Here is a 23,318-nt window from a genome sequence, read left to right on the forward strand (position 1 = left end):
TCACTCAAGGGCTCCCCTCAACTTAATGAAGTCAAGGCTCAGGGTGCTCCTCCACTCAAGGGACCGCTGCGTTTCATGAACGCTCCTCCACACTTCCTTCGCCAAGGGAAGCCTTGGAAATGCTTTCTTCACTTGAGTGAACGGCATGCACCGAGAATAGCGCCTGATAACGAGAGTATTCGTATTTGTGGTTAAGAATTGCCTATCTCTGTACATTAAAAGAACGCTTTTTCTAGTTATTCTTTTTTTATAAATTGACCTTACAGCAAAATACATGCATTCAGAGTGGTAATGTGGTTTCCCTAAGCCTTGTTCTGGTAGAGTTAGTGAAACCCCGCTTGAAGTCTGGCAAAAGTCGCACCCAGGCAGCTGAACGAAGAGCGGATGGCAATTTGCCTGCTGCTGAACGTGTCTACCTGCTTAGTTTATTTTGTCTCGTATGCGTCTAATAATTGCAGTTTATCTTACGGTAAAGTGTCTGCATCTGTGTCATTTGAGAGCCTACTTTCGCCGGGGGGTCCAACGAACTGCGCGGGTGATCACAGGAAGCACAACAGATGGTTTGTTGCTTTGTTTACTTTCGCTTTACTGAGATCTTTCTGATCACTAATGTAGTCACCGAATGTATAACGCGGGGGAATGAGTATTTTTTACTATATATCACATTATATTGGCGTGCTTTCAGAATTCACTACCGCATTATGTATAAAAATTACTCGTACCTAAATTCATTCTCGCTACAGGAGTACGTGCACAGTTCCTAATTTCAGGGGCCTGTGCACTGCGAATTTCAACGTGGACCTTTCGTAGTTGTTCCTCTGGGTATAAAAGGAAATTTGGAAGACATCGCTCGCCACTGATATTCAAAGATATTACCAAGGTAGCGTTAAGAACTAGGCATGTTATACCCGTGGCTGAGCGTTTGAATTAGACTGCTACACAAGTCAAGAAAAACGATCATGTGCCTTTCTTTAACTATTGGCGAAAAATACATTTTAAAGTTGTTTTTTTTATCTAGCAGCATATATAGTCGGTTAACAGCGACTGGTGTGTGTGTGTCAACTTTAACATTTAAACTTCCAAAGAATCAGTTATTGTTTTTGCATTGTTCTTCTATTTGCCCTGCATTTGTGGATGCGTCTGATTTGACAGTTTCGCATAGACGTAACCTTTAAATCTGTGTAGCTTCCGTCTCCAAGTTCACACAGCGGCAACGTCTTAAATTTTTTTCCCGTCTCTTTCATCTGCATGCTAAGAAGCACATTCGTTAGTGCACGAACGACCTTCGCAGTAATTTTTTTGATTTTATGTGCACAATATAATTACTGGAATTACCTGTTGAAAAGAATCGTGGTGTCTGTGCTGCATTCCAAAGCCCCGGCACAACATAAATTATAGGGTATGTTTTATTTTTTGGACATCATAAAATTGAAGCCGCGTCTGACTTTTGGTGCTGTTCTGTTTTAAAAACGATCTTGTCAGTTCTCTCAACCTTCGAAGAAGTGTCGTCAAGAAGCAGCGTATTTTACTCTGCTGATTTATTGAAGACCAGTTCAACAAAGCGGTGAAAAATGCTCAAGAGTATTGCAATCATCGTGAATACATCTGGTCAGAACCCTGTAAATAAAATATTCACTATTGCTGCATCATTAGCAGGTCTGCCCGTTGGAGCAACGTAATCTCAGTTCGGTGGAAGAGGAGTGGTGCTGCTTTATGCAAAAAAAGTTTGATTTTTGTAGAACTGCTTTGTTGTAGAATCGGAGAGGTTGTTTTGCAGTCCTGTATAATCACGAAAAGACAAGCACAAGGATAGCTATGTATTGATAAATGAACCTAACAGAAGTTTTAAATGACAAATGAACCTTTAAATCTTGTGGGTGATGAAGAGGAACGTGGAAAACACAACAATGGAACCGCAAAGTGTTCATCAATCAAACAAATGCAACCTACACACTGTGAAGATCAAGTACGAGATCAGAGGACATGATAAATAAAATCGAGGGAGTAGATACCATAGCGTGCCTAATGCAGTGCAGCTGCACGCTTTGCAGTTTTTGTGCTTTTGTATACTGTCGTGCAAACTCTGCAATGCATTGCTATTACGGCACATCTTCAGAGACATTTCCTCTTTATTTTGTTGGCATCTGGTCCCCTGCACAAAAAAGGCAAGACATAATATAAGAAAAACATACTTGTTCGGACACTAAAGCTGCATTTTTCTTTACTTCCAGCATTGCACACATTCGTTAGTATTTCTTGCGTTCAAGAGCAGACATGGTTGAAGTATTGAGCTTCGACTATTTCGACACATGTTTGGCTTAGGAAGTTGGGCAGCTGACCAGGCATCTTGTTGTATAGTTTACTTTTCTAATTGCACGAGGCAGTGCCATAGCCAGCTATTTTTCTTCTAGGGAGGGAGGAGGGGGGTTCAATTAAAAAAATAACCTCCTTATGTAACTGCTGTATTTTTATTTCATATATTTGCGTTTTCATACGGCACTCAGTGCATTTTGCGTACATGAAGGTTTCACAGAGCATAGCCCTCTGCTTGATCCCCTAAAGGTGGGCTTGGTTGTTCATTGGTATTGTGAGCCGCATCGACACTGTATATGGGAGCTATGTTTCACGCGTAGTAGCAACAGCAGCACACTAATTGTGCTCAATTGTATTGTGTTTTGCTTTTTCTAGACTGTCTCCAATAGTGATCAAACCAAAGAAAAAAAATAAGAAAAAAAAACACAGGAGAACTTGCCTTCTTGTTGTGACAGACGGTAGTCTAAGGAGGTATGCTTCGCCGTAAATTTTGGCTAGAGTAGCAAAGAGTCACCGGAGAGGAAGCCATTCTAAAGTACTGTGAATGCAGCGCATCAAAAGTTTGGTTTTACGTTTCCTTTCCGCTTGCTTGTCGAGCTTTCGCACCATGCTTGAACTGATGCGGTGTGTGAGCTTCATCGAAACACTTCAAAGCACTGGCGTCCGCAATAAGTCCTGGAGCACTCGCACGGCGAGTATACGCACACCCGGGGAGAGAGAGAGAGAGAATTTATTTACAGAAAGGTAGAGAGGTTGGCCTGAGCTATAGTTTGCTCTGGCCTGCTACTTTACAATGGGGAAGGGTGACTGGGGGTGAAAGAGTGATGAATAACGATGGCAAGGTAGAGAAATGATATGTTCTTATTAGGCTGGGTAACTCTACAGACGTGCATCCAGTCCAGTGGCTTCTAATAAAGCGATGACGGCTCGTATAACCACATGTGTTCTGCTGGCGTCAGACCAAAAACCTAACACAACGTCATCGGTTAATGGTGGACTAATATATCGGCCAATCAAAGATATCAGTTGCTGACGTTCACTTCAAGTCTAGGCGGATTCGAGCCCGTACCATTCTATGGTCACTGCATCTTACCTTGCCAACCACTTCCACATCCTGCACGACTCCTGGGTGTGCAGTCATTATAAAGTCTATTTCGTTCTTATTTACCCCATTAGGGCTCCTCCATGTCCACTTGCGGTTTTATCGTTTTCGGTAGAAGGTATTCAAAATACGCAGATTATTGCGTTCTGCGAATTCTACTAGTAGCTCTCCTCTGGCGTTTCTAGTGCCGATGCTATAATCTCCTACTGCCTGGTCTCCAGCCTGCTTCTTCCCTACCTTTGCATTAAAGTCGCCCATTACTATAGTATACTGCGTTTTCACCTTACTCATTGCCGATTCCACGTCTTCATAGAAGCTTTCAACTGAGGCGTCATCATGGCTGGATGTAGGCGCGTAAGCCTGTACTACCTTCATTTTGTATCTTTTATTCAGTTTAATTACAATGCCTACCACCCTTTCATTAATGCTATAGTAATCCTCTATGTTGCCAGCTATGTTTCTGTGAATTAGGAACCCTACTCCCAGTTCTCTTCTGTCTGCCAAGCCCCGATAGCAAATGACGTGCCCATTCTGTAGCACAGTATAGGCCTCATCTGTCCTCCTAACTTTACTCAGCCCTATTATATCCCATTTAATGCCTTCTAGCTCCTCGAATAATACAGCTAGACGTCCCTCACTAGACAACGTTCTAACGGTAAACGTTGCTAAGTTCAAGTTCCAATGGTGGCCTGTCCGTATCCAGAGATTCCTAGCACCCTCTGCTGCTTTGCAGATCTGACCGCCGCCGTGGTCAGTTGCTCCGCAGCTGGTGGGGACTGAGGGCCGCGAGTTAATTGACGAATGCCTACGGGAGGGGGTACGACAGAAACTGATACGCAAGAAGCAAATCAATGAGCTAGCACTGAGAGGGAAAGTACAGGAATTCAGAGTGTCACTGCAGAACAGGTACTCTGCTCTTAGCGAGGAAACCAACCTTAGCGTAGATATAATGAATGATAATCTGACGAGTATCATTACGGAGTGTGTAGTGGAAGTTGGAGGCAGGGTAGCTAGACAGGACACCGGCAAGCTTTCCCAGGAAACGAAGAACCTAATTAAGAAGCGTCAAATCATGAAAGTGTCAAGTACAACAGACAAAATAGAACTGGCAGAGCTTTCGAAGCTGATTAATAGACGTAAAGTATGCGATGTAAGAAGGTATAACATGGAAAGAATTGAGCACGCTCTGAAAAACGGAGGAAGCGTCAAAGCAGTGAAGAGGAAACTTGGGATAGGCAAAAGGCGGATGTATGCACTAAGGGACAAAGAAGGCAAAATAACTACCAATATGGATAGGATAGTTAAAATAGCGGAGGAGTTTTACAGAGATCTGTACAGTAGCCGAGACAACCACGACCTTAATACTATAAGAACTAGCAGTAACCCAGACGACACCCCACCGGTAATGATAGAAGAAGTCAGAAAAGCTTTGGAGAGCATGCACAGAGGCAAAGCTGCTGGTAAGGATCAAGTAACATCAGATCTGCTGAAAGATGGAGGACAGATTGTGTTAGAAAAACTAGCCACTCTATTTACGAGGTGTCTCCTGACGGGAAAAGTACCAGAGTCTTGGAAGAACGCTAACATCATCTTAATACATAAGAAAGGAGATGACAAGGACTTGAAGAATTACAGGCCGATCAGCTTGCTCTCTGTAGTATACAAGCTATTTACAAAGGTAATTGCTAGCAGAGTAAAGAAAACATTAGAATTCAATCAACCAAAGGAACAAGCAGGATTTAGAACAGGCTACTCAACAATTGACCACATTCATACTATCAATCAGGTAATAGAGAAATGCTCAGAGTATAACCAACCACAATACATAGCCTTCATAGATTACGAGAAGGCGTTTGATTCAGTAGAAATATCAGCCGTCATGCAGACACTGCGGAATCAGGGCGTAGATGAAATATATATAAACTTTCTGGAAGACATCTACAGGGGATCAACTGCTACCATAGTGCTTCATAAAAAAAGCAACAGAATACCAATAAAGAAGAGTGTAAGGCAGGGGGACACAATCTCCCCAATGCTATTCACTGCGTGCTTACAGGACGTTTTCAGAAGCCTAGAATGGGAACAGTTAGGGATAAGAGTTAATGGAGAGTACCTCAGTAACCTGCGCTTCGCCGATGACATTGCATTGCTGAGTAACTCAGGGGACGAATTGCAACTCATGATTACGGAGTTAGACAAGGAGAGCAGAAAGGTGGGTCTCAAAATTAATCTGCAGAAAACGAAAGTAATGTACAACAACCTCGGAAAGGAGCAGCGCTTTGCGATAGGTAATAGTTCACTTGAAGTTGTAAAAGACTATGTCTACTTAGGGCAGGTAATAACCGCAGAGCCTAACCACGAGATTGAAGTAGCTAGAAGAATAAGAATGGGGTGGAGCACATTCGGCAGGCACTCTCAAATTATGACAAGTAGATTGCCACTATCCCTCAAGAGGAAGGTATATAACAGCTGTATCTTGCCGGTACTTAGCTACGGAGCAGAAACCTGGAGACTCACAAAGAGGGTTCAACTTAAATTGAGGACGACGCAGCGAGCAATGGAAAGAAAAATGGTAGGTGTAACCTTAAGAGACAAGAAGAGAGCAGAGTGGATTAGGGGACAAACGGGAGTTAAGGATATCATAGCTGCAATAAAGAAGAGGAAATGGACATGGGCCGGGCATGTAGCACGTAGACAGGATAACCGCTGGTCATTAAGGGTCACCAACTGGATTCCCAGAGAAGGGAAGCGGGGTAGGGGGAGACAGAAGGTTAGGTGGGCAGATGAGATTAAGAAGTTTGCGGGTATAAATTGGCAACAGCAAGCACAGGACCGGGTTAACTGGCGGAACATGGGAGAGGCCTTTGTCCTGCAGTGGACGTAGACAGGCTTATGATGATGATGATGATGATGATGATGACGTTCACTTGCATATGCTGAACAGTCGCAAAATATATGTTCGAGCGTTCACTGGCTCGTGCACGGAACACAACACACCACGGCACAAGCGAGTGGTCATCTTGACACCACGCTCACCTGTCCTGGCGCCACAGTAGCAGTTGCCAAACCGTTCGAAGACAGCTCCATAGTAATCACGTAACGTCTTTGTCGAAAGAACATGGCGGTGGCAGCCTAACTGATCTAGAAACGCCATCAAAGCGACACGGGCTCTGCCATGAACGCGACGTTGGCACAAAAACTTCACTCGAGGGATGATTCAACGAAGCTCGATCGCTTCCGTGACAATCTAGAGAACATGCTCGAGATCTTCTCAAGTGAAGGAAGAGTTTCAAGTGAAGGGTGGTTTGTGACTAGGAAAACGCCCCTCAAAGAGCGTGTCGAGTGAAGGGTCGAGTCGAGGAGCGTTTGTGAATACGGGGGTCAGGGTTCGCTGTTATACCGATGTGCACTGTGACTCAGCACGTCACTGCGACTTCAGCAACGAAGGCCAAGCTGCGTAAGATGTGCCCTTGCAATCCTCGGTGTTGTCGTTTACACCAGCTGTCACCCATCCGCGGGACTGTGGTTTCGACAATATAGGCCAATCAGAATTCACACCGGTCGTGAAGGGTCAGGCGATCGTGAAGGTCAGTGAAGAAGGGCGTACAAGGGGTGCTATAGACGCAGAGGGAATGTTTCTCTTGAATGAACTGCGGCGTCGTTGTCACCGACCTGGCCACTTTCTGATGGTTTCCGCAGGCTCGCAATGTGATGCATGGTCTCTCGCAATTTGTTTCTTCTTTGAGCACTACTTTAAGGAGGCTTCGTGGGGCTCATCACAACTGGAACACTTCAGGGCATGGCCTTCACAGGTCGAGGCAATGAGCTTTAGCGCAGTTAAAAAACACTCGCGTGTTTTTGCATACGGTTCTGATGTGTCTTTGTTTCATGCAGTTGTGGAGTTGCAGTGGTTTAGGCACAAATGGTCTTGCCGAATGTCGGAATTTACCCACCTTTACACAGGAAGGTATGGAGCCGGCCTTGAAATCTATTTTCGAGCAACCTTGGCGATGATCGTAGCTTCGCTAGCTGGTTTGATAAGGCCACACAAGTCGGAGCTTGAACTCGCAGCGCCAACGTCGTAGATTACGCCGGTGATGACGTTTGAGCCCCCTGAGATGTAGGACGAAGGTTGATTTCATCATGATCTGTGAAGTTTCGTAGTGTGTTCAGTGAAGTCGTGTGCAAAACACCAATCGCCATGACGTACTTGTGGGGGTTCAATTGGATATCCATGATTCCACCTGGCAACAGCCCATTCAGCAGCACCGAAACAGATTGCTTGTTGAGGCGTTTCATGCTGTCGTTAGGATCAACAGGAACGAAAATGATGGCGTTAGTCCCTGGCTTGTGCGGCACTCCTTCATTCCATCATGCAGAGGCCCTGGTGTTATGTCTCTTCACCTTTCGGCTCGTCACAAGTTGTATATAGTCATCAGATGGTCTCTCACTTGGCAGTGAATACACTTCAGAGTGCTCGCTGTTACAGAAAGGGCTTGTCTGCTTTCAATGCACTCCCTCTGGCAGAGCTCACTGCCGTATCACGAAATTTCAGAGCTTTCTACTATAGTTTAGCCTCGGCTATAGATGTAGAATTTTAACATGCCTGGGCAAATACATCTTGTTCGTCACCCTCTGCTTCTTTACGTTCAGGACGAACACCGAAAAAAAATTCTACATCTCATAGTTCCGCACATGCGATTGAAGCACGCGTGCCTAGTTTTAATCAGGGCAAGCCTAGACTACACCTGCGCACGCTTCTTTATTTATGGCCTTCTCACCCGTCGCGAAAGAAGTGGCCAAGTTTCCGAGTATATTTTACCAGCCGTCGGCGGTATAGGCGATGCGACCATGACCTTGCATCTCCTGCCCCGAGCACACGGCAGAAAACTTTTTCCTGACTCCACGCGCACTGTTTTCAAGGACTATCTTTTCTTGTTTTTCACTTGTTTTTTAACCCATGGAAAGTGAAGAAGCATGCCACAAGTCATGTGCAGCCATTGCGCACGCTGCACGAAGTGGCGGAGGAGCATCAGGATAGCAGCACCCCACTCAAAGCAGCGGTAAGAGGCATGTACTACACCCGTTGTGGAAACCGTAAGAAGCATATTAACTATATGGTAAGAAGCGAGCGCGCAGGTGCAGTCTAGCGCGGCTGTGCTTTCACCAGCCACACGGCAGCTTTGCCACTGCGGCACGGTATGCACGAGCGATGTAGAAGCGCCGCCGACGGATGGGTGATTGGGGGGCGCCATTGATCGGCTGCGCCACAACTGAAGAACGCAAAATTTCAGTGAATTCATCTCAAAAATAGGCCCACGTCTGCAGATAATTGCATTCAACTGAAATATTTGCTATTCAGAAAGTTGTTTTACTGAAATATTTTGCGTATAATGCATGCGAAAACCACTAGGAATTTTAAAAAAGTTCGTTAGTAATAAATGTTCGTTAAATGTATCTTCATTGAATGGAGAGTTCATTGTAATGCAAACGAGTGTAAATATTTTACGAGTGGTCACAAACTCATAAAATAAATAGGAGACAAAGACAGTCATGTATGGGCCGCGGGCCGCATGTGGCTCGCCTGTCAGTTTTAACGGTGATTGGGTCACCCTCCATGCTCGGCGAAAGAACGAATTCAGTGCAAAGCAGACGCTCCTGTGAACAACGCGCCCAAACGTTGCAGTAGTGTGCAACTAAAAGAGATGGCAGGGCTCGCGGGACGTTTCCGCTTGCTTTCTCTTCATACAAAGGTCCATTCTCAATATCATAGGAGCTTACAGTGGCTGCTGCATGGTATGTTGCTGTTGGCCGATAGCTCCCGTTAACCAATGGCGACGTTCGTATGAGGCACCACCGGCCTCAGGATGCATTCACATACGGGCACTGTGCTCTATATTGTGCCTAAATTATACAGCAGTTGCACTATATACCGCACACCGAAAAAAAGCAGAGGAGGGGGGGTTTGCTCAGTGTTTAGTGAATTGTGCTGAATGTCATGATGATCAGAAGAGAACCATGTCTATTTAAAAGTGGTTCTAACCTGTAACATACTTTTGTTTATGAGTGGATATGTTTTACCTCTCTATATGACGCTAAAGCTTCTGCAAGCTCCTTTTGTTTCGCGATTCGTAATGTGTTTTATGTAAATCAAAATACATATCCTAGTCAAATATAGGTTCGTTTTGCAGAAATTGTGGCCTAAGTGGTGAAATACCTTACGTAGGACATTATTAATATATTAGTGATTGTAACATACTTTATTTTCGCTTTTTTGAAGGAGAAGTGCTCAGGAAAAGACCAAACCAGCTCCTCAAGTACCTTCGAAACTTTGGCGAGGGTTGGGGCTTCCTTCCGGGTGGAGACGCTCTCACTTTCGTGGACAATCATGATAACCAGCGGGGTCACGGAGCTGGCGGCGCGGATATATTGACGTTCATCGAACCCCGACTGTACAAGATGGCCATCGCTTTCATGCTAGCGTGGCCGTACGGACTGCCTCGCGTTATGAGCAGCTACCAGTGGCCCCGCGACTTCCGCCGTGGTGTTGACCAGAATGCCTGGTTTGGACCGCCGTCCGATGCTGCGTGGAACATACAAAACGTAGTTCGACGCAGCGACAACACCTGTGGAGGCGGATGGATATGTGAGCACAGGTAATGCTCGTAGTGCCACGAGTTTCGACCTGCAAAGACTGATTGGTTTGATTGATATGTGGGGTTTAACGTTCCAAAACCACTATATGATTATTAGAGACACCAGAGTGGAGGGCTGCGGAAATTTAGACCACCTGGTGTTCTTTAACGTGCACCCAAATCTGAGCACACGGGCCTACAGCATTTCCGCCTCCATCGACCTGCAAAGACTGTTAGCCATGCTAGGTCCAGAGCATGGTGTACTGTTTGAAGGCCAACTCCGGCGATTTTTGACCATGTCAGGGTTATTTTTTCGCTTTGTTCTTGAGGCAATTTCGTCATGAGCCCGATAGCCGAGGTGCTCAGCAAACTCGAAAATAATTTTAATAAGCAAAAATGCGCAATACCAAAATCGTAACGTCACCGAGTGAATTGCTACGTATGGCGTACTATTTGGTAAGAACCGGTGGTCGTATAGTTGTCCAACAGCGCGGAATATGAAGATAGTGAAAACCGGGAAGAGCAGGCAGTGATTCAAAGGCGAGCGTGCTGAGCCAAGCGGGCAAACACCACAGAGGAAGGAAGGAAGCTCTTTTGTGCCAAACGCCGCCACCGTCACCTTGTAAACACACAGTGAATGTACAGTAAACGCTGTAGCGGCCAAAGTTAGCGATGCTATTGACTCGTTCACTTGCGTTGACCAAGTTGCAATGCCGAACATGACGTCACACTGACAGTGTTGCCAATAATTCTGGCAAGGCAGATGAGTGTTTTGAGGCTATCTTGAAAATTCATTTGCGAACAATCGGCGCATATCTCAAGCATGTAATTTGACTGAAATGACAAAAATGTGGAAAATAACGTACCCAGATAACTTCATTTAGATCCACTAACATAAAAAATTGCTGATTGATTTGATTGATTGATTGATGTGTGGGGTTTAGCGTCCCAAAACCACTATATGATTATGAGAGACGCCGTAGTGGAGGGCTCCGGAAATTTAGACCACCTGGGGTTCTTTAACGTGCACCCAAATCTGAGCACACGGGCCTACAACATTTCCGCCTCCATCGGAAATGCAGCCGCCGTAGCCGGGATTTGAACCCGCGCCCTGCGGGTCAGCAGCCGAGTACCTTAGCCACTAGGCCACCGCGGCGGGGCCATAGAAAAATCGCTGGAGTTGGCCTTCAAGAAGCTTCGCGATTGCAGCCGTGGGCGTAGCCAAGGGGCAGCGCCCAAACTCGTGCCCTACCCAACCCACCCTGCGAAATATTTTTACCATGGCATAGAGAGCGAAAAAGGACCCTTTCAAGGGGTTGCCCCTGCCAAAAGCTAAAAGGAGCCCTCTCCACACCTTCTTCCTAATTTTTTTACTGCGCACCTGATTATTACAATTTCGCACAGAATGCAAGCATATTCCAGCATGTGCGACCACCAGAGATAAGGTTGAAAAGCTCGGAGCGTCATGTATCAAAGACAGCGCGTCCCAGTGATGATCATATTGTCGACATTCAACGCTTTGTTCACCGCTAACAGTCTACAACATGTATTGCCTGGAGAGTCACAATTTGTTTTCAGGGCCCAGGTTAAATTAAATACAAACTCGTCTTGAAAACACCGACTGCCTCCTTCGTTAAGTGTCACGAGCGCGTATCCGTATATATCGGTGATAAAGCACGGCCTACACCAAGTCGGAAGTGCGAGTTCCTTTGCCTTTTGACATACCAGTAGAAGGGACGATTTCCGTTTACATGCTGTCCATATTATGTCTGTTCAACATTGTCTAAACGACGACGAGCGACGCTATCATCGTTGCGGGTTGAGATCAGAACAAAAGGTTGACGATGGGCTTCACCATGGGAATGGGGGCTCGTCTTTTCTTCAACGTTTCAGTGCCGTGAAGGCCCGGAAGGAATAGCCATTAGATGTGAGACGGAATGAACTTCACATACTTTGGCTGCGTCCGTAACCTAGTGTACTTTTGTGAAATCACCGTGGGTAAAGCTGATGTGCGAGGTCTAGTCGTACCAGTGACCCAGATGGCGAGGCATGACAACTTGACGATGCCCGTATCTTCATTGAGCAGATCTTCGTTGCTGTTGTGTGCGTTGACTCTGACTTCGCCTCGTGACGTGGCAAGCCAGTGATTTCTCATGTTTCCACCAATATGTGAGTTGTGTAATATCGGCCGAATTTTGACCGGACAGCATGAGCTTCGCAGAGAAATTGTCAAGAAGATTGAAAACACGGTGTACATCGATCATTTAGAAGCAGAGATAAAGCAAGCCGAGGTTTATGAGCATAAGACCATTCTAGCAAAGGCGAGAGTGGAGTATAAGATCGAAGATGCATTAAAAGCTTCACAAGCTCACGTGCAAACAAAGTTTGCAGATCCCACGTGCAGTGCGAATCGATGATATGCGAAGAACGAATACAAAGACTGTTATGTCACTTCAAAATCAGCACAACCATACAAGGCGGATGTAATTTATGCCGTGCATTACTTCCACGTTGCAGTTATCATGTTTGGACTTGCCATTTATCTTTGTCATCTATTCACGTCACCTGATTGCAAATTTGGTATATGTTGAGCTAGTGAAACGGCCGCGAGCGTGCTATGAGCGTAGCATGCATGTAGTCAAGATTTGCATGACACGCATGTCATGATGACCTTGTTTGAAAACGCCACTTACCTTCGTCGTCTATTTACGTCATGTAATACCAACTTTCATATATGCTGAGCTAGCAAAACGGCCACGACCGCCGTATCAGCGTAGCATGTAGTTATGTTTCACATGACACGCATATCATGATTATCGTGTTTGGACCTACCCTACACTTTTGTCATTCATTGACGTCACGTAACCCAAAATTTGGTATATGTTAAGCTAGGGAAACGACCGCCAGCGCATCATGAAGGGCCCAATAGTCTCAGATGTAACGTTGACACGAGTCCACGGGTGCAGTGACGCTACGCTAGCAAAACGCGAACACTACGTAGTCTGAAGCCAGGCGCGACCAGCGTCCGTCGGCGCGGAACGGCGTCAACCGTTGCCAAATGCGACATGCTGTGGTTCTCGCCGATGACGTTACCCAGACAGCACTGCGTCGGCCTCTCTTCTTGACAGAGAGACACCGGGTGCTTAGACGTGCATGCACCAAAGCAACGCAGCGTGGCGCACACGGCGCCTGGCGCGGCATTGCCGGCATGACGGCCCGAAACGAACACGCGCCGGATCACATCGAAGTGTATTGGCACCTTGAGTGTGGCAAGTAGTCATGTTCTTACATGACAAGCATCTCATAATTATCATGTCTGCACCAGTCAAATACCTTTGTCATTCATGCACGTGGCGTAATACCGAATTTGGTACATGTGAAGCAAGCGAAACGACCGTGAGTGCACCACGAGCGTATGGCGTAGTCATGATTAACATGGTATTACATGACAGGCATGTCATGATTTCCACGTTAGGGCCTGCCACTTGTTCGCCATGCAGTGATGCCATACCATACCAGTTCTGCAAGATGTCATGTGAACGAAACAAGCGCAAGAGCAGCAAGACATTGAAATAAAAATCATGAGATTCACGACATTGATATCATGACTTTCATGGTATGACTAGTTACTTATACACGATATACATTCATGTTATTTCATACCAAGTTTGGTATCGATACAATCATTGAAACGTCTAAGAGAGCTGAAAGTCGTAGGAGGCTGAATAGATAGATAGATAGATACGTCACTAAAATTAACCAAGAAATGCTTCGCATTGAACGAAACATCGCATGAGAACAGAAGCACAAAAAATTACTAGCTCTCTCTGTCGGAGTCACCGCCCTCCAGCTATTACGCACCGAATAGCGACATTATCACCCACGCGCTAGATGAGTCCATCCCAGGAAAAATAGAGCGACAATTTGGAAGCAGAGAGTCTGAATTCCTTATCGAAGATCAATACCGAATAGGAACCTCGAAATCCAAAGACACTTTCCACGACTTCAGAATTCTCGTCAACATGCAGTACTCTTAAAGCTTATGACAAGACATCTGCAACGACTCCGGTGCTCGCGGATGTAGGCATTCCTCTGACCGAAAAGCGGGAAGGCTTTGTGAGTCCAAAAGGCCATTCATGAGGTAATGAGGATGCGTATAAGACGACGATGTCAAACTCAGTTGTTATACCGTCCACACTGCCGTGCGTGGACGTGCCTGACGAAAAAATAATTAAGGCCACTTCATAGAGCGAAAAGAAACAGGAGGAACACCATGAGGACACAGAATTAAGCACCTTGTACAGCTGCAGGCAAGTCAGGGTAGAGCATGCAAGGAGCCGGTTTTTGCTTTGTGGTGCGAAACCTGGAAGCAGTTTCGGGCTCTAAAGTTCTGTATCAGAAGCATGGGCTGCTTAGTTGTCAGGCTGACAACGTCGGAGCCCGCTACTGCCTCAAGGTTCGGCCTCGTAGAGCAAATAGCACCTGCTCGCGTGTTCTACGCAGACATGGCCGTGGCTGTACTTCTCGAAATTATCTTCGAGAAAACTGCAGACGTGAAGGTTGAGGGCGATGCGGATGACATAATATTTAGGCGAGGAATTCCCGACTACAGCCGCAAATCAGAGACCAGACGAAGACAAATAGAAGAGGCTGGTGCTTTGAGGCAAACAATACCAAGAAAAAGAAGTTAAGACAACTGTTAAAGGGAGGCTACAGTACGGGAATGTGGAATAGTCAACATCATCGTTGTTCATGCGAACATAACCTGATTATGTAGATCACAAATTCATCATAGGTAATGCGTTCAAAGGCGCCAATGCGGAACAAGCGTCGTAAACATCACTGGACGGTCAGGCACAAGAAGAAACCCGGATAATTCAACAAGGACTGACAAAGAACTTTCAATCTTAAACAAAGAGTGTGTGCTTATAACTCTTGTGTATTAGTTGTCTCCGTCGTCAGTTGTCACTGTTGGTGCGCGGAGGTCGTTGAATATAGTGTAAACGACGAAGAGCAAGCTATCAAAGTCGGGGCTTGAATCAGACAGTTTTAATAAGGAAGAGGTCGACGTTGGGCTTTACCAGGGTGGCGATGACTCGTGCCTTTCTTAACAGCTCTGTAGCCATTTTTATCAACGCTGCTATCAATGTCTTCATGGCATGGCTGCCGAAGGGCGAGCTCAAAGCAAACTTGCCTGCCCAAGAAGCTTGGCCCATCCTGCATAGCTCCCCAGCTCCACACTTATCCCAAGCTTTGTACTACTGGTGCGAAGTTGCCTTAACTTTTCCTTTCTTCTCTGCCGTTTTTTGCGGCCAGTGTGCATTGCCGGATAAATCTCTGCCATTTCATTTTTTGCTGAATGTACGACATGCCCTCATACGCTGACGCAACGTTTGTCAGTCAACGTGTAAGGTTTTGCGGGTAAAGGGCAACTTCTATCCCCTCCGTTCAGCCTTCAACTCTTTGTCTTTACCGCTTGTGTTACATTTCATTTTGGTTATTTCTTTACTTCTCTTTTCAAAAGGTAAGAGGACACACTCGTCTGGATAACAAGCTTCCTCTAAACACTGTCTGCGCGGAAGTACATTGATTTGTATACAAAAAGACTTTCCTTTCCCATTTCTGTGTAGATGCTATTCTATAATGCTAATTTGTAAGCTACACTCTCTCCTCCTTCTTTTCCCCTCTCCTTTACGTCATGGCTCACCCTAAGTTCCCTTTTTGCACCTATTACTAATTTATACAAGACTATGCAACGCCGTATCACCTCCTTTCCTCCTCCTTCTCACTCTCAGTCTCACGATGACACCTTTGCACACGTCATCGGTTGGAGCCGGGTTCATAGAATCCCGGTACGTGTATCGGCCTAGTAAAACTTGTGCCTTTATGTTGTGCACGCATTCTTCTCGTGAGTAGTACTTATCAAATCGATGTTTTGAGTGCCGTTGTGACAAATGGTGTTCTCTTCAATTTCAGCTGCAGCCAGGGAAACAATAGAATTGTTTAATATCTAGGCTGCATGCGTTTATTGAAGATTGATTGCCACGCGGAGCCAATGTTAAATTTAAAGGACTGGTACCCAATTCCTCCATGCTGGGATATTTCTTTCAGTGCACTCTGTGCGTCAAAATGCTACGTTGTTGAACTTTTCTTTAATAAGGCACTAAAATCTTGTGCAAGCTATGCAGATAGAAACGACGTAGTAGAAGAGGTTGCCAACAAAACAGTTCTCAAGATCTTAAATAATCTTTCTTTTACTTATTGCATAGGATAAGGATTGGAGGTAGGTTGCCTTCTTGAGAACTATATAAAGTATTATGCACTCGTGATCATGCCGGCACAATGATTTTGCACCAACATGGAAAGAGGAAAGCTTCATGAACGTGATCTGCTTGCGTTCACGTACCAAGTTCATCTATGCGCTAGCGCCAGTAGAATTGTTCTGTACTCTTTAACGCATGCAAAGCGCAATGCAGTTCCTACAAATGATTTACAACATGCTGGGAGTTCACAAGCGTGGAAGGCAAAATGAGAGAAAGCGATGCGCATACTACATTTGGTGATTCCATCAAATAGGCTGAACTTTGAGGCATTGTGAAGGCAACCCAGTGCCTGTTATCGCTCAAATGTTAAGAATGCAGAAAACAAGAACATTTTTTGTCAACGAACTACTGAAAAGAAATAGCAAGTGAGAGAATTAAATGATAATAGAGTAGATGAGCTGGTGAACAAAGCGGTGCTGCCAGAAACACCCTGTATGCTCTTAACGTAGTGTATAGCGGCCGCGAAAGCAACATCAAAACAGGAAAGGCGCTACACATACAGTCGGCTGCTACTGTGTCTTCTCTTACGAATTCGTTCACCGTTAACCAACAAATTTTTTCGGGAAAGTGACGTATTAAATTATTCCTGTGTAAGAACTGTAAGGAAATACATTGGGACTGCAGAGAATAAAGTCCGTATTGATTTGGAATTCGTTGTAGCACTGAAGTAGAAAAAAATACTTTTGTACTCTTAGTTCCAAAGGCATTGCATGCTTTTCATTGACGAGGTACAGGGGAGGGAAAGGAAATGTGCCGAGTCGGAAAAGCTTACACAGGCATTGTTTATTGCGATGAACGTGGCGGCGAGACATCCAGATTGCCCCCTTTCCCTGCCCCGCTGCGGTGGTATAGTGACTAAGGTACTCTACTGCTGACCCGCAGGTCGTGGGTTCGAATCCTGGCTGAAGCAGCTGCATTTCCGATGGAGGCTGAAATGTTGTAGGCCCGTGTGCTGAGATTTGGGTGCATGTTAGAGAACCCCAGGTGGTCAAAATTTCCGGAGCCCTCCACAACGGCGTCTCTCATAATCATATGGTGGGTTTGGGACGTTGAACCCCACATATCAATCAACCAATCCAGATCGCCCAACCATAGACTTGTAAGTGTGGCAGCTTGGGCTTGTTGGTAAGGCATGACGATAGGGTTAGCGCGAGAACAAAACGACGACTTGTCTTGTCTCTGTGTCGTCGTTTTGTTCTCGCGCTATAACTATCGTCACAGACTGGTGTTTATGTTTGTCTTGTCGGAGAAAATCATGTACAACCTATCAGAACGTTCACCTGAAGGGGAGCGACAATGGGAACTATAGTGGGTCATATACTGCAAGCGATATTGATACTGGAAAAGGCCGGCGCAATTTTCGACGGCAACGTATGCGATGACGCCACCACAAAAAGAAAAATGTGGACTAATCTTGGCCATATCTAACACGGAGATGGCCATATCTAACATGGAAACATCCTCGGCAGCCATCTGAAGAAATATATTTTTGCCATCACTATATGAAGTGCGTAGTGCTTATATGTTGTGTACTTATTAGCGATTTCATTATGATCCAGGTGGAGACAGATCTACAACCTCGTCGAGCTGCACAACGTGGCAGGCTTCTCGTCTGTCACTAACTGGTGGGACAACGGCTATCATGCAATCGCGTTCGGTCGCGGAAATGCTACTTTCGTCGCCATAAACAACGAGCACTTCCGCTTAGATGCAGTTCTTCAAACTTCTTTGCCCCCGGGAAGATACTGCGACGTCATATCTGGTATTATGACCTCATCGGGCTGCACAGGAAGGTCATTTGTTGTGAGACCTGACGGCAAGCTCAACATTACCGTGGACCATTCTTGGGAGGATCCTGTGATTGCGTTGCACGTTCAAGTAAGCATTCATGTATCCCAGCTAGAAAACTATTGTCCATTTTTTTCGCTAATAAACCATAAATTGCATCTGCATAGTCATAGATGGGGTAAATATACAAAGTGATACGTTAAAAATAGTGAAATCTTAGATGAAATATTGCGAAGTACATTGAGTGCAGAATACAAACTTAGAAAAAGAAGAAAACTTCTGAGTGCATAAACGAAATCAATGCTGAAATGTACCCCTACGCATGAGAAGGTAAAAGAAACTAGTTTAATATAGCATAATTACATCTATACAGTTTCACGCTGCAACAATCATTGAAGAAGCAAGAAATAGACGCAACAAAAAGCGATACCACTGGATAGACAAAGCTGTTAAACCAGATAGTAGGAAATTTACAAACATTGCGCAGAAGAAAAATAGCTTTTACTGCTGCGCCTACAATGCAAACTTTAGTAACAACTTGAAAATCACGGAAATCATTTGTCCAGTGGTGTATATGCATAGAGCGACGTATATGCGGACAACATCGGTCCATGCTGATGTGGTGACATCAATAATAATTGCCGCAATATTATCGCTTCTTGGCACCGAGGCTTTAGTAACCCATGGTACTACTTTTTAGCGCAAGACGGCGCTACACGACAGAAGACATCGCGAAGTGCTCTGTCCTCTCTTATGTCTTTTGGTGTATTTATGCGTTAAATATTATTAAATGTTCAGACCAACTATACTGCCAAAGTTTATATAAGGCTGAAGTAACTCGTATACGAAAGTTCGTATTGTGTAAAATTTCAGTGCTTGGTTGTTTGTGCTTGAAATGAAATGATGTCATGAATACTTCAACCTGTCAATGCCCCCACTTTAAAATTTCTTTCAGATCATGAGTGATAAAATATATCGATGTTGTATTATAGCGTTCGCTTTAGTTGTTCTTCCTTTATGGTGGAGAAGAATTTATGTATATATGTGGGGTTTAATATCCCACACCCACCACATGATAATGAGAGACGCCGTAGTGGAGGGCTCCGGGAATTTTACCATCTGGAGTTTTTTAACGTCCACCCAAATGTGCCATTACGAGCCTACAGCATTTTCGCCTGCATCGAAAATGCAGCCGCCATCGCCAAGAATTGATCCCGCAACCTGAGGGTCAGTAATCGAGTACCTTAGCCACTAGACCACCGCAGCTGGGCTGAAAAAGAATTTAAAGAAAAGAGAGATCGTAGAGTAAATTGAGCAACGTGTTCAGAAGAACCCTACAGGCACTTCGTGCGCGCTGGTAGTGTGGCAATAATGGTAGTTAAAATACTATCTTCGTGCGACAAGTTTGAAGTTGCACACCGAGTTCACCGCAGCGCCACACACAAAACGTGTTCGTAAACTTGTAAACGTGCACTCTAACCATAGAATGCACATTCGAGGAGTCTTCCTTGTCGTCAAGCGTATTTGCGTTTGGTTTCTTGAAAACTTGGAGTGCATAACTTCTGTTCACAACTTTTCTATTTGAATGAATAGCGCGCTCAAGATTCATGACGTGAAATACCAGTAGCATTGAGATGTCGCAGGGAAACAATGCATCTTGGCTGTACGTGCTAATAACGTGAAACGTTTAAATCATCCTGAGCTTGCCTCATCAATGTGTCATTACCTTGCTTCTTTTGCTTGGGCTGTTTTTAACTGAGATTTTGAAAAAAAGTGGGTTTCGGCAAACGAACTCTGCGAATCAAGCGAGGTGAAAGGCTGGTGCGAAAGAGAAGACCCTTCAACTATGTATTGTTCTTTACAAGAAAATACTGTCTTTATGTTGTTGATTCATTTTGTAGAACCAGATTTCTGTCAATTTACGTAATCATCAAATAGGGGTTAACTTCTACGAAATTTTTTTGATTCTGAGAAGTATGAGTGGAGTGGCAACAATTTGTTGCGTGCTTTATTTAGCGCGTTTTCTCCTTTCTTCGCAATTACCCTTATGAACCTACAAAAGTAGGGATGACCTGAAGACGAGAATTTACGTCAGCATGCGTCACGGACTCGAGCACCATCTCCCGGTGAGATTCCATACAACTGTTGCTACTGTGCAATTTTCGCTCACTAAAGGCTTCATCTCATGGCGTCTCGCCATGTAAAGCAGTGTATCTGATTCCAGCACCGCTTTTTACTCGTGTTAGGTGCTGTGCAGCGCCAGCCATGTGCTCAATAATGAAACGGCAATGGCACCGGCACATCGCAATTGAGTGAAGACCGGTCTGGGTATGTTCAGAGAGTGCTTGAGGCAGTGATAACTTCGTGCGCTCTATAGATGCTCTCTTTGCCACGCACGATGACGATTTTGCCAAGTTACTTACAGCAAGGTCATCTTTCTGCACATAGAATCGAAAGTACAATCGCTGTCTTTAATAGTTAGGGCGTGTGCAGAGAAAGCAGACGTCCTCTCCTCCCTCTGTATTGCTTGCAGAACACGTTGGCCTGTTTGTCTGTCTAGGGTTGAAATACATGTGGTGGCTGAGAGATCAATCACAACAACGTGCGAGAAATATAAACAAAGGGGGAGAAAGGAAGAGATAGAAAGAAGTAGAAAGTGATAAATTCTAGGCAAGATATGTTTCTTAGCAAGGCGGGAGTCGAAGCCGAGCACGCGCAATCTGCAGGCGAGTGTGGTGAGTTCCCATCGTTTAACGAGGCAATTAAGCAGGACATAGGCTCGCGTTGTGGACTACAGCAAGGGGGTCAGAAAAGAAAGTAACAGTGCAGAGGAGACATGCTAGGGTGTGGAGGAGAGACATGATTAGAGAGATCGAAGCGTAGTATAGAAAGAAAGCGAGAGCATAAAAGCATCAGACAGAAAGAAATAAATGAAAAGAAGAAGACCAGAAGCAGTGAGAGAGATATATGAATAAAGAGGAAGAAAGAAAATAATTTAGCTAGAAGAAGAAACTACATAAAGGCAAAGAAGAGGAACAAGCAAGTAAACAACAAAATTGAAAAAAAAACAAAGCAGGTGACCAAGCTTAACGCTTTTTTTTTAGGCTTGGCCCCACTAGAGCGAAGCTGCTTGAGTTCTGCTTCACAAACTGGCGTCAAGGCTTTCACGTATTTACTCGCCGTCCTACCTTCCTTTTTTACAGGCAAAACTACCGAGTGCCTAACAGGCACAACGTTCTGTCATACAGCAGGTAATATGGAGGGAAATGCCAACGAAAACTATCACACCAAATCAACGAAGGCAAGTGACTATCCGCTACCGGATGCCTGGGCTATATTGTGGAAAGCGTCCGAGGGGTTCACGATGCGACACTCGGGTTTGACCTGACTGTCCCAACGCGAGAGCAGCCCGCTGTGCACTGAGCAGTGCACCTCAGAACTACCAATAAAGTTTCGCATCAATACGTCCACATTTCGTGTGCCATTTCGGTATAGGGATAAGGGACCGGGGTGGTGCTGAAAATAACTAATGTTATCAGGAAAATAACTGACCCACACGTTACATCACTGTGAAGTCGCTCAGTACAAGTGTGGACCACATATTGAAAGCGGATCATTTTCATGCAAGATATATTTTTGCGACCAGTCATAATCGATGTGCATACCAGATATTCAGCGTTTCAATGCCACAAAGGAATCGCTTGTAAATGGCGCGCATTCAAAAAGAAGAAGAAGCCGGGAGAAACAAGCTGCGCTGCAGGGTACAGAATCTATATTTCGACAAACAAAGGTCTCCGCAGGCACCTTCGCCACTGTGTGCGTTTCGTGGTGAACTGTAAACAATGAGTCATTCATTTATAACCTGCAGGTGGTTTACTACAATGCGAAAAACACATATAAATACCTTTACGTCGTAGTGGTATGGATTTATCTGTGCCTGTCCTTTTGCGCTTTGGAGCCTCCATCTCTGGGTTCTCCAGTGCGAGAATAGCGCGGCTGTCAGGCACTGTAATAATGAAACTCATCAGTTGATTAATATTTCCGTATTATTCTTCTAATGTGTCTGCAACAATATATACGTATAAAATATCAAATTAGTGGCCAAAGTTAAGAGCAAATCTTTTTCTTTACATATATAGGCATCAGATCAAACACCACAATTTCCTAGGCTATCTGTATTATTGCTACTATATAACCTCCACTATTTTAAAACTGCACATCATTATATGAAACCACTCAATACTTGGCCAACCCCCCCACAGTGGGTAGGCGCCACGAGCAACAAAACAGATCAACAAAAATAAGAAGAAGAAGCCATTTTCCCCGTGCTGGTTCCCGGTCATAGGAAAGAAAAAGGCATAATCGGCGAGATATTTCAAAGAGATTTATTTAGGTCCCGACCACGCTGACGCCATTGAACCTGGCCAAAAAGGTAAAACCCGTGACCCTATATCAACGCTTGTAGGCGCCAAAAGCAATGTACTGTACAGTTGAACCCTCGTTGCTTTGCTGTAGAGGCCACCGTCCCCACAACCCCGTTCTGCCTCAAGCGACATAGGTCGAGCAAGAATAACACGCCCCAAGGTCCCCCGGAACATGGCAACTCCCGGCGACAATGTGACCGCGATCGACTGCAGTAATTAGGATTATATTGCCAAACATGAAACCATCTCATTGGTCGTGTTTATTCGCTATAGTTTCCTGGCTCACCACGTACCCGAGCGAAGACCAACATCAAGGTAAGAGAGCCTCGTACGCTACGTAGAATTTAGTGAGCCCTCTTTCCTACGAATATGAGGAATTCAGATGTTGCTTAAACAGTACATGTTTGAGCTAGTACCACACAGTATATGTTTTATTCTTATTTTTCCTCTTTTATTTGAAAGACTGATAATACAGCGTCAAAAATTTAATGCGATAACTAGCATCCGCTATTGATAACTCTGGCACAAAGCATTGGACGGGCATGAGTTATGTGCCTGCCATGCATAAAAAATTACCTGCTCTAATGTATTCATTCACAAAATTCCACTCGTTGATATGCTTCAAATGCACAGAAATATATTGCCTCCTGAGAATTGAGAAAACGCTTTGCACTGAACTGTACTAAATAAAGAAGATCCATTGGCCTGCCAAGGATTGTACGATGGTGTATAC

At 44.9% G+C, this 23,318-nt stretch overlaps 1 protein-coding gene across 1 annotated transcript in view; it reads left to right on the forward strand.

Annotated features, from left to right (window-relative positions):
• The window catches only part of LOC142804113 (pancreatic alpha-amylase-like), a 41,890-nt gene extending 20,261 nt beyond the window's left edge, over positions 1–21,629 (forward strand). Inside the window, exons 5-7 of the mRNA XM_075890690.1 lie at positions 9,696–10,071; positions 17,933–18,251; positions 21,365–21,629. Of these exons, the coding sequence (XP_075746805.1) occupies positions 9,696–10,071; positions 17,933–18,251; positions 21,365–21,385 (716 nt within the window). The 3' untranslated portion in view covers positions 21,386–21,629. The remainder of the gene's footprint in view (positions 1–9,695; positions 10,072–17,932; positions 18,252–21,364) is intronic.
• Positions 21,630–23,318: the final 1,689 nt, after the last annotated feature.

This window comes from Rhipicephalus microplus, chromosome 3 (genome assembly GCF_043290135.1).
Source record: "Rhipicephalus microplus isolate Deutch F79 chromosome 3, USDA_Rmic, whole genome shotgun sequence".
In the NCBI taxonomy this organism is placed as follows: domain Eukaryota; kingdom Metazoa; phylum Arthropoda; class Arachnida; order Ixodida; family Ixodidae; genus Rhipicephalus; species Rhipicephalus microplus.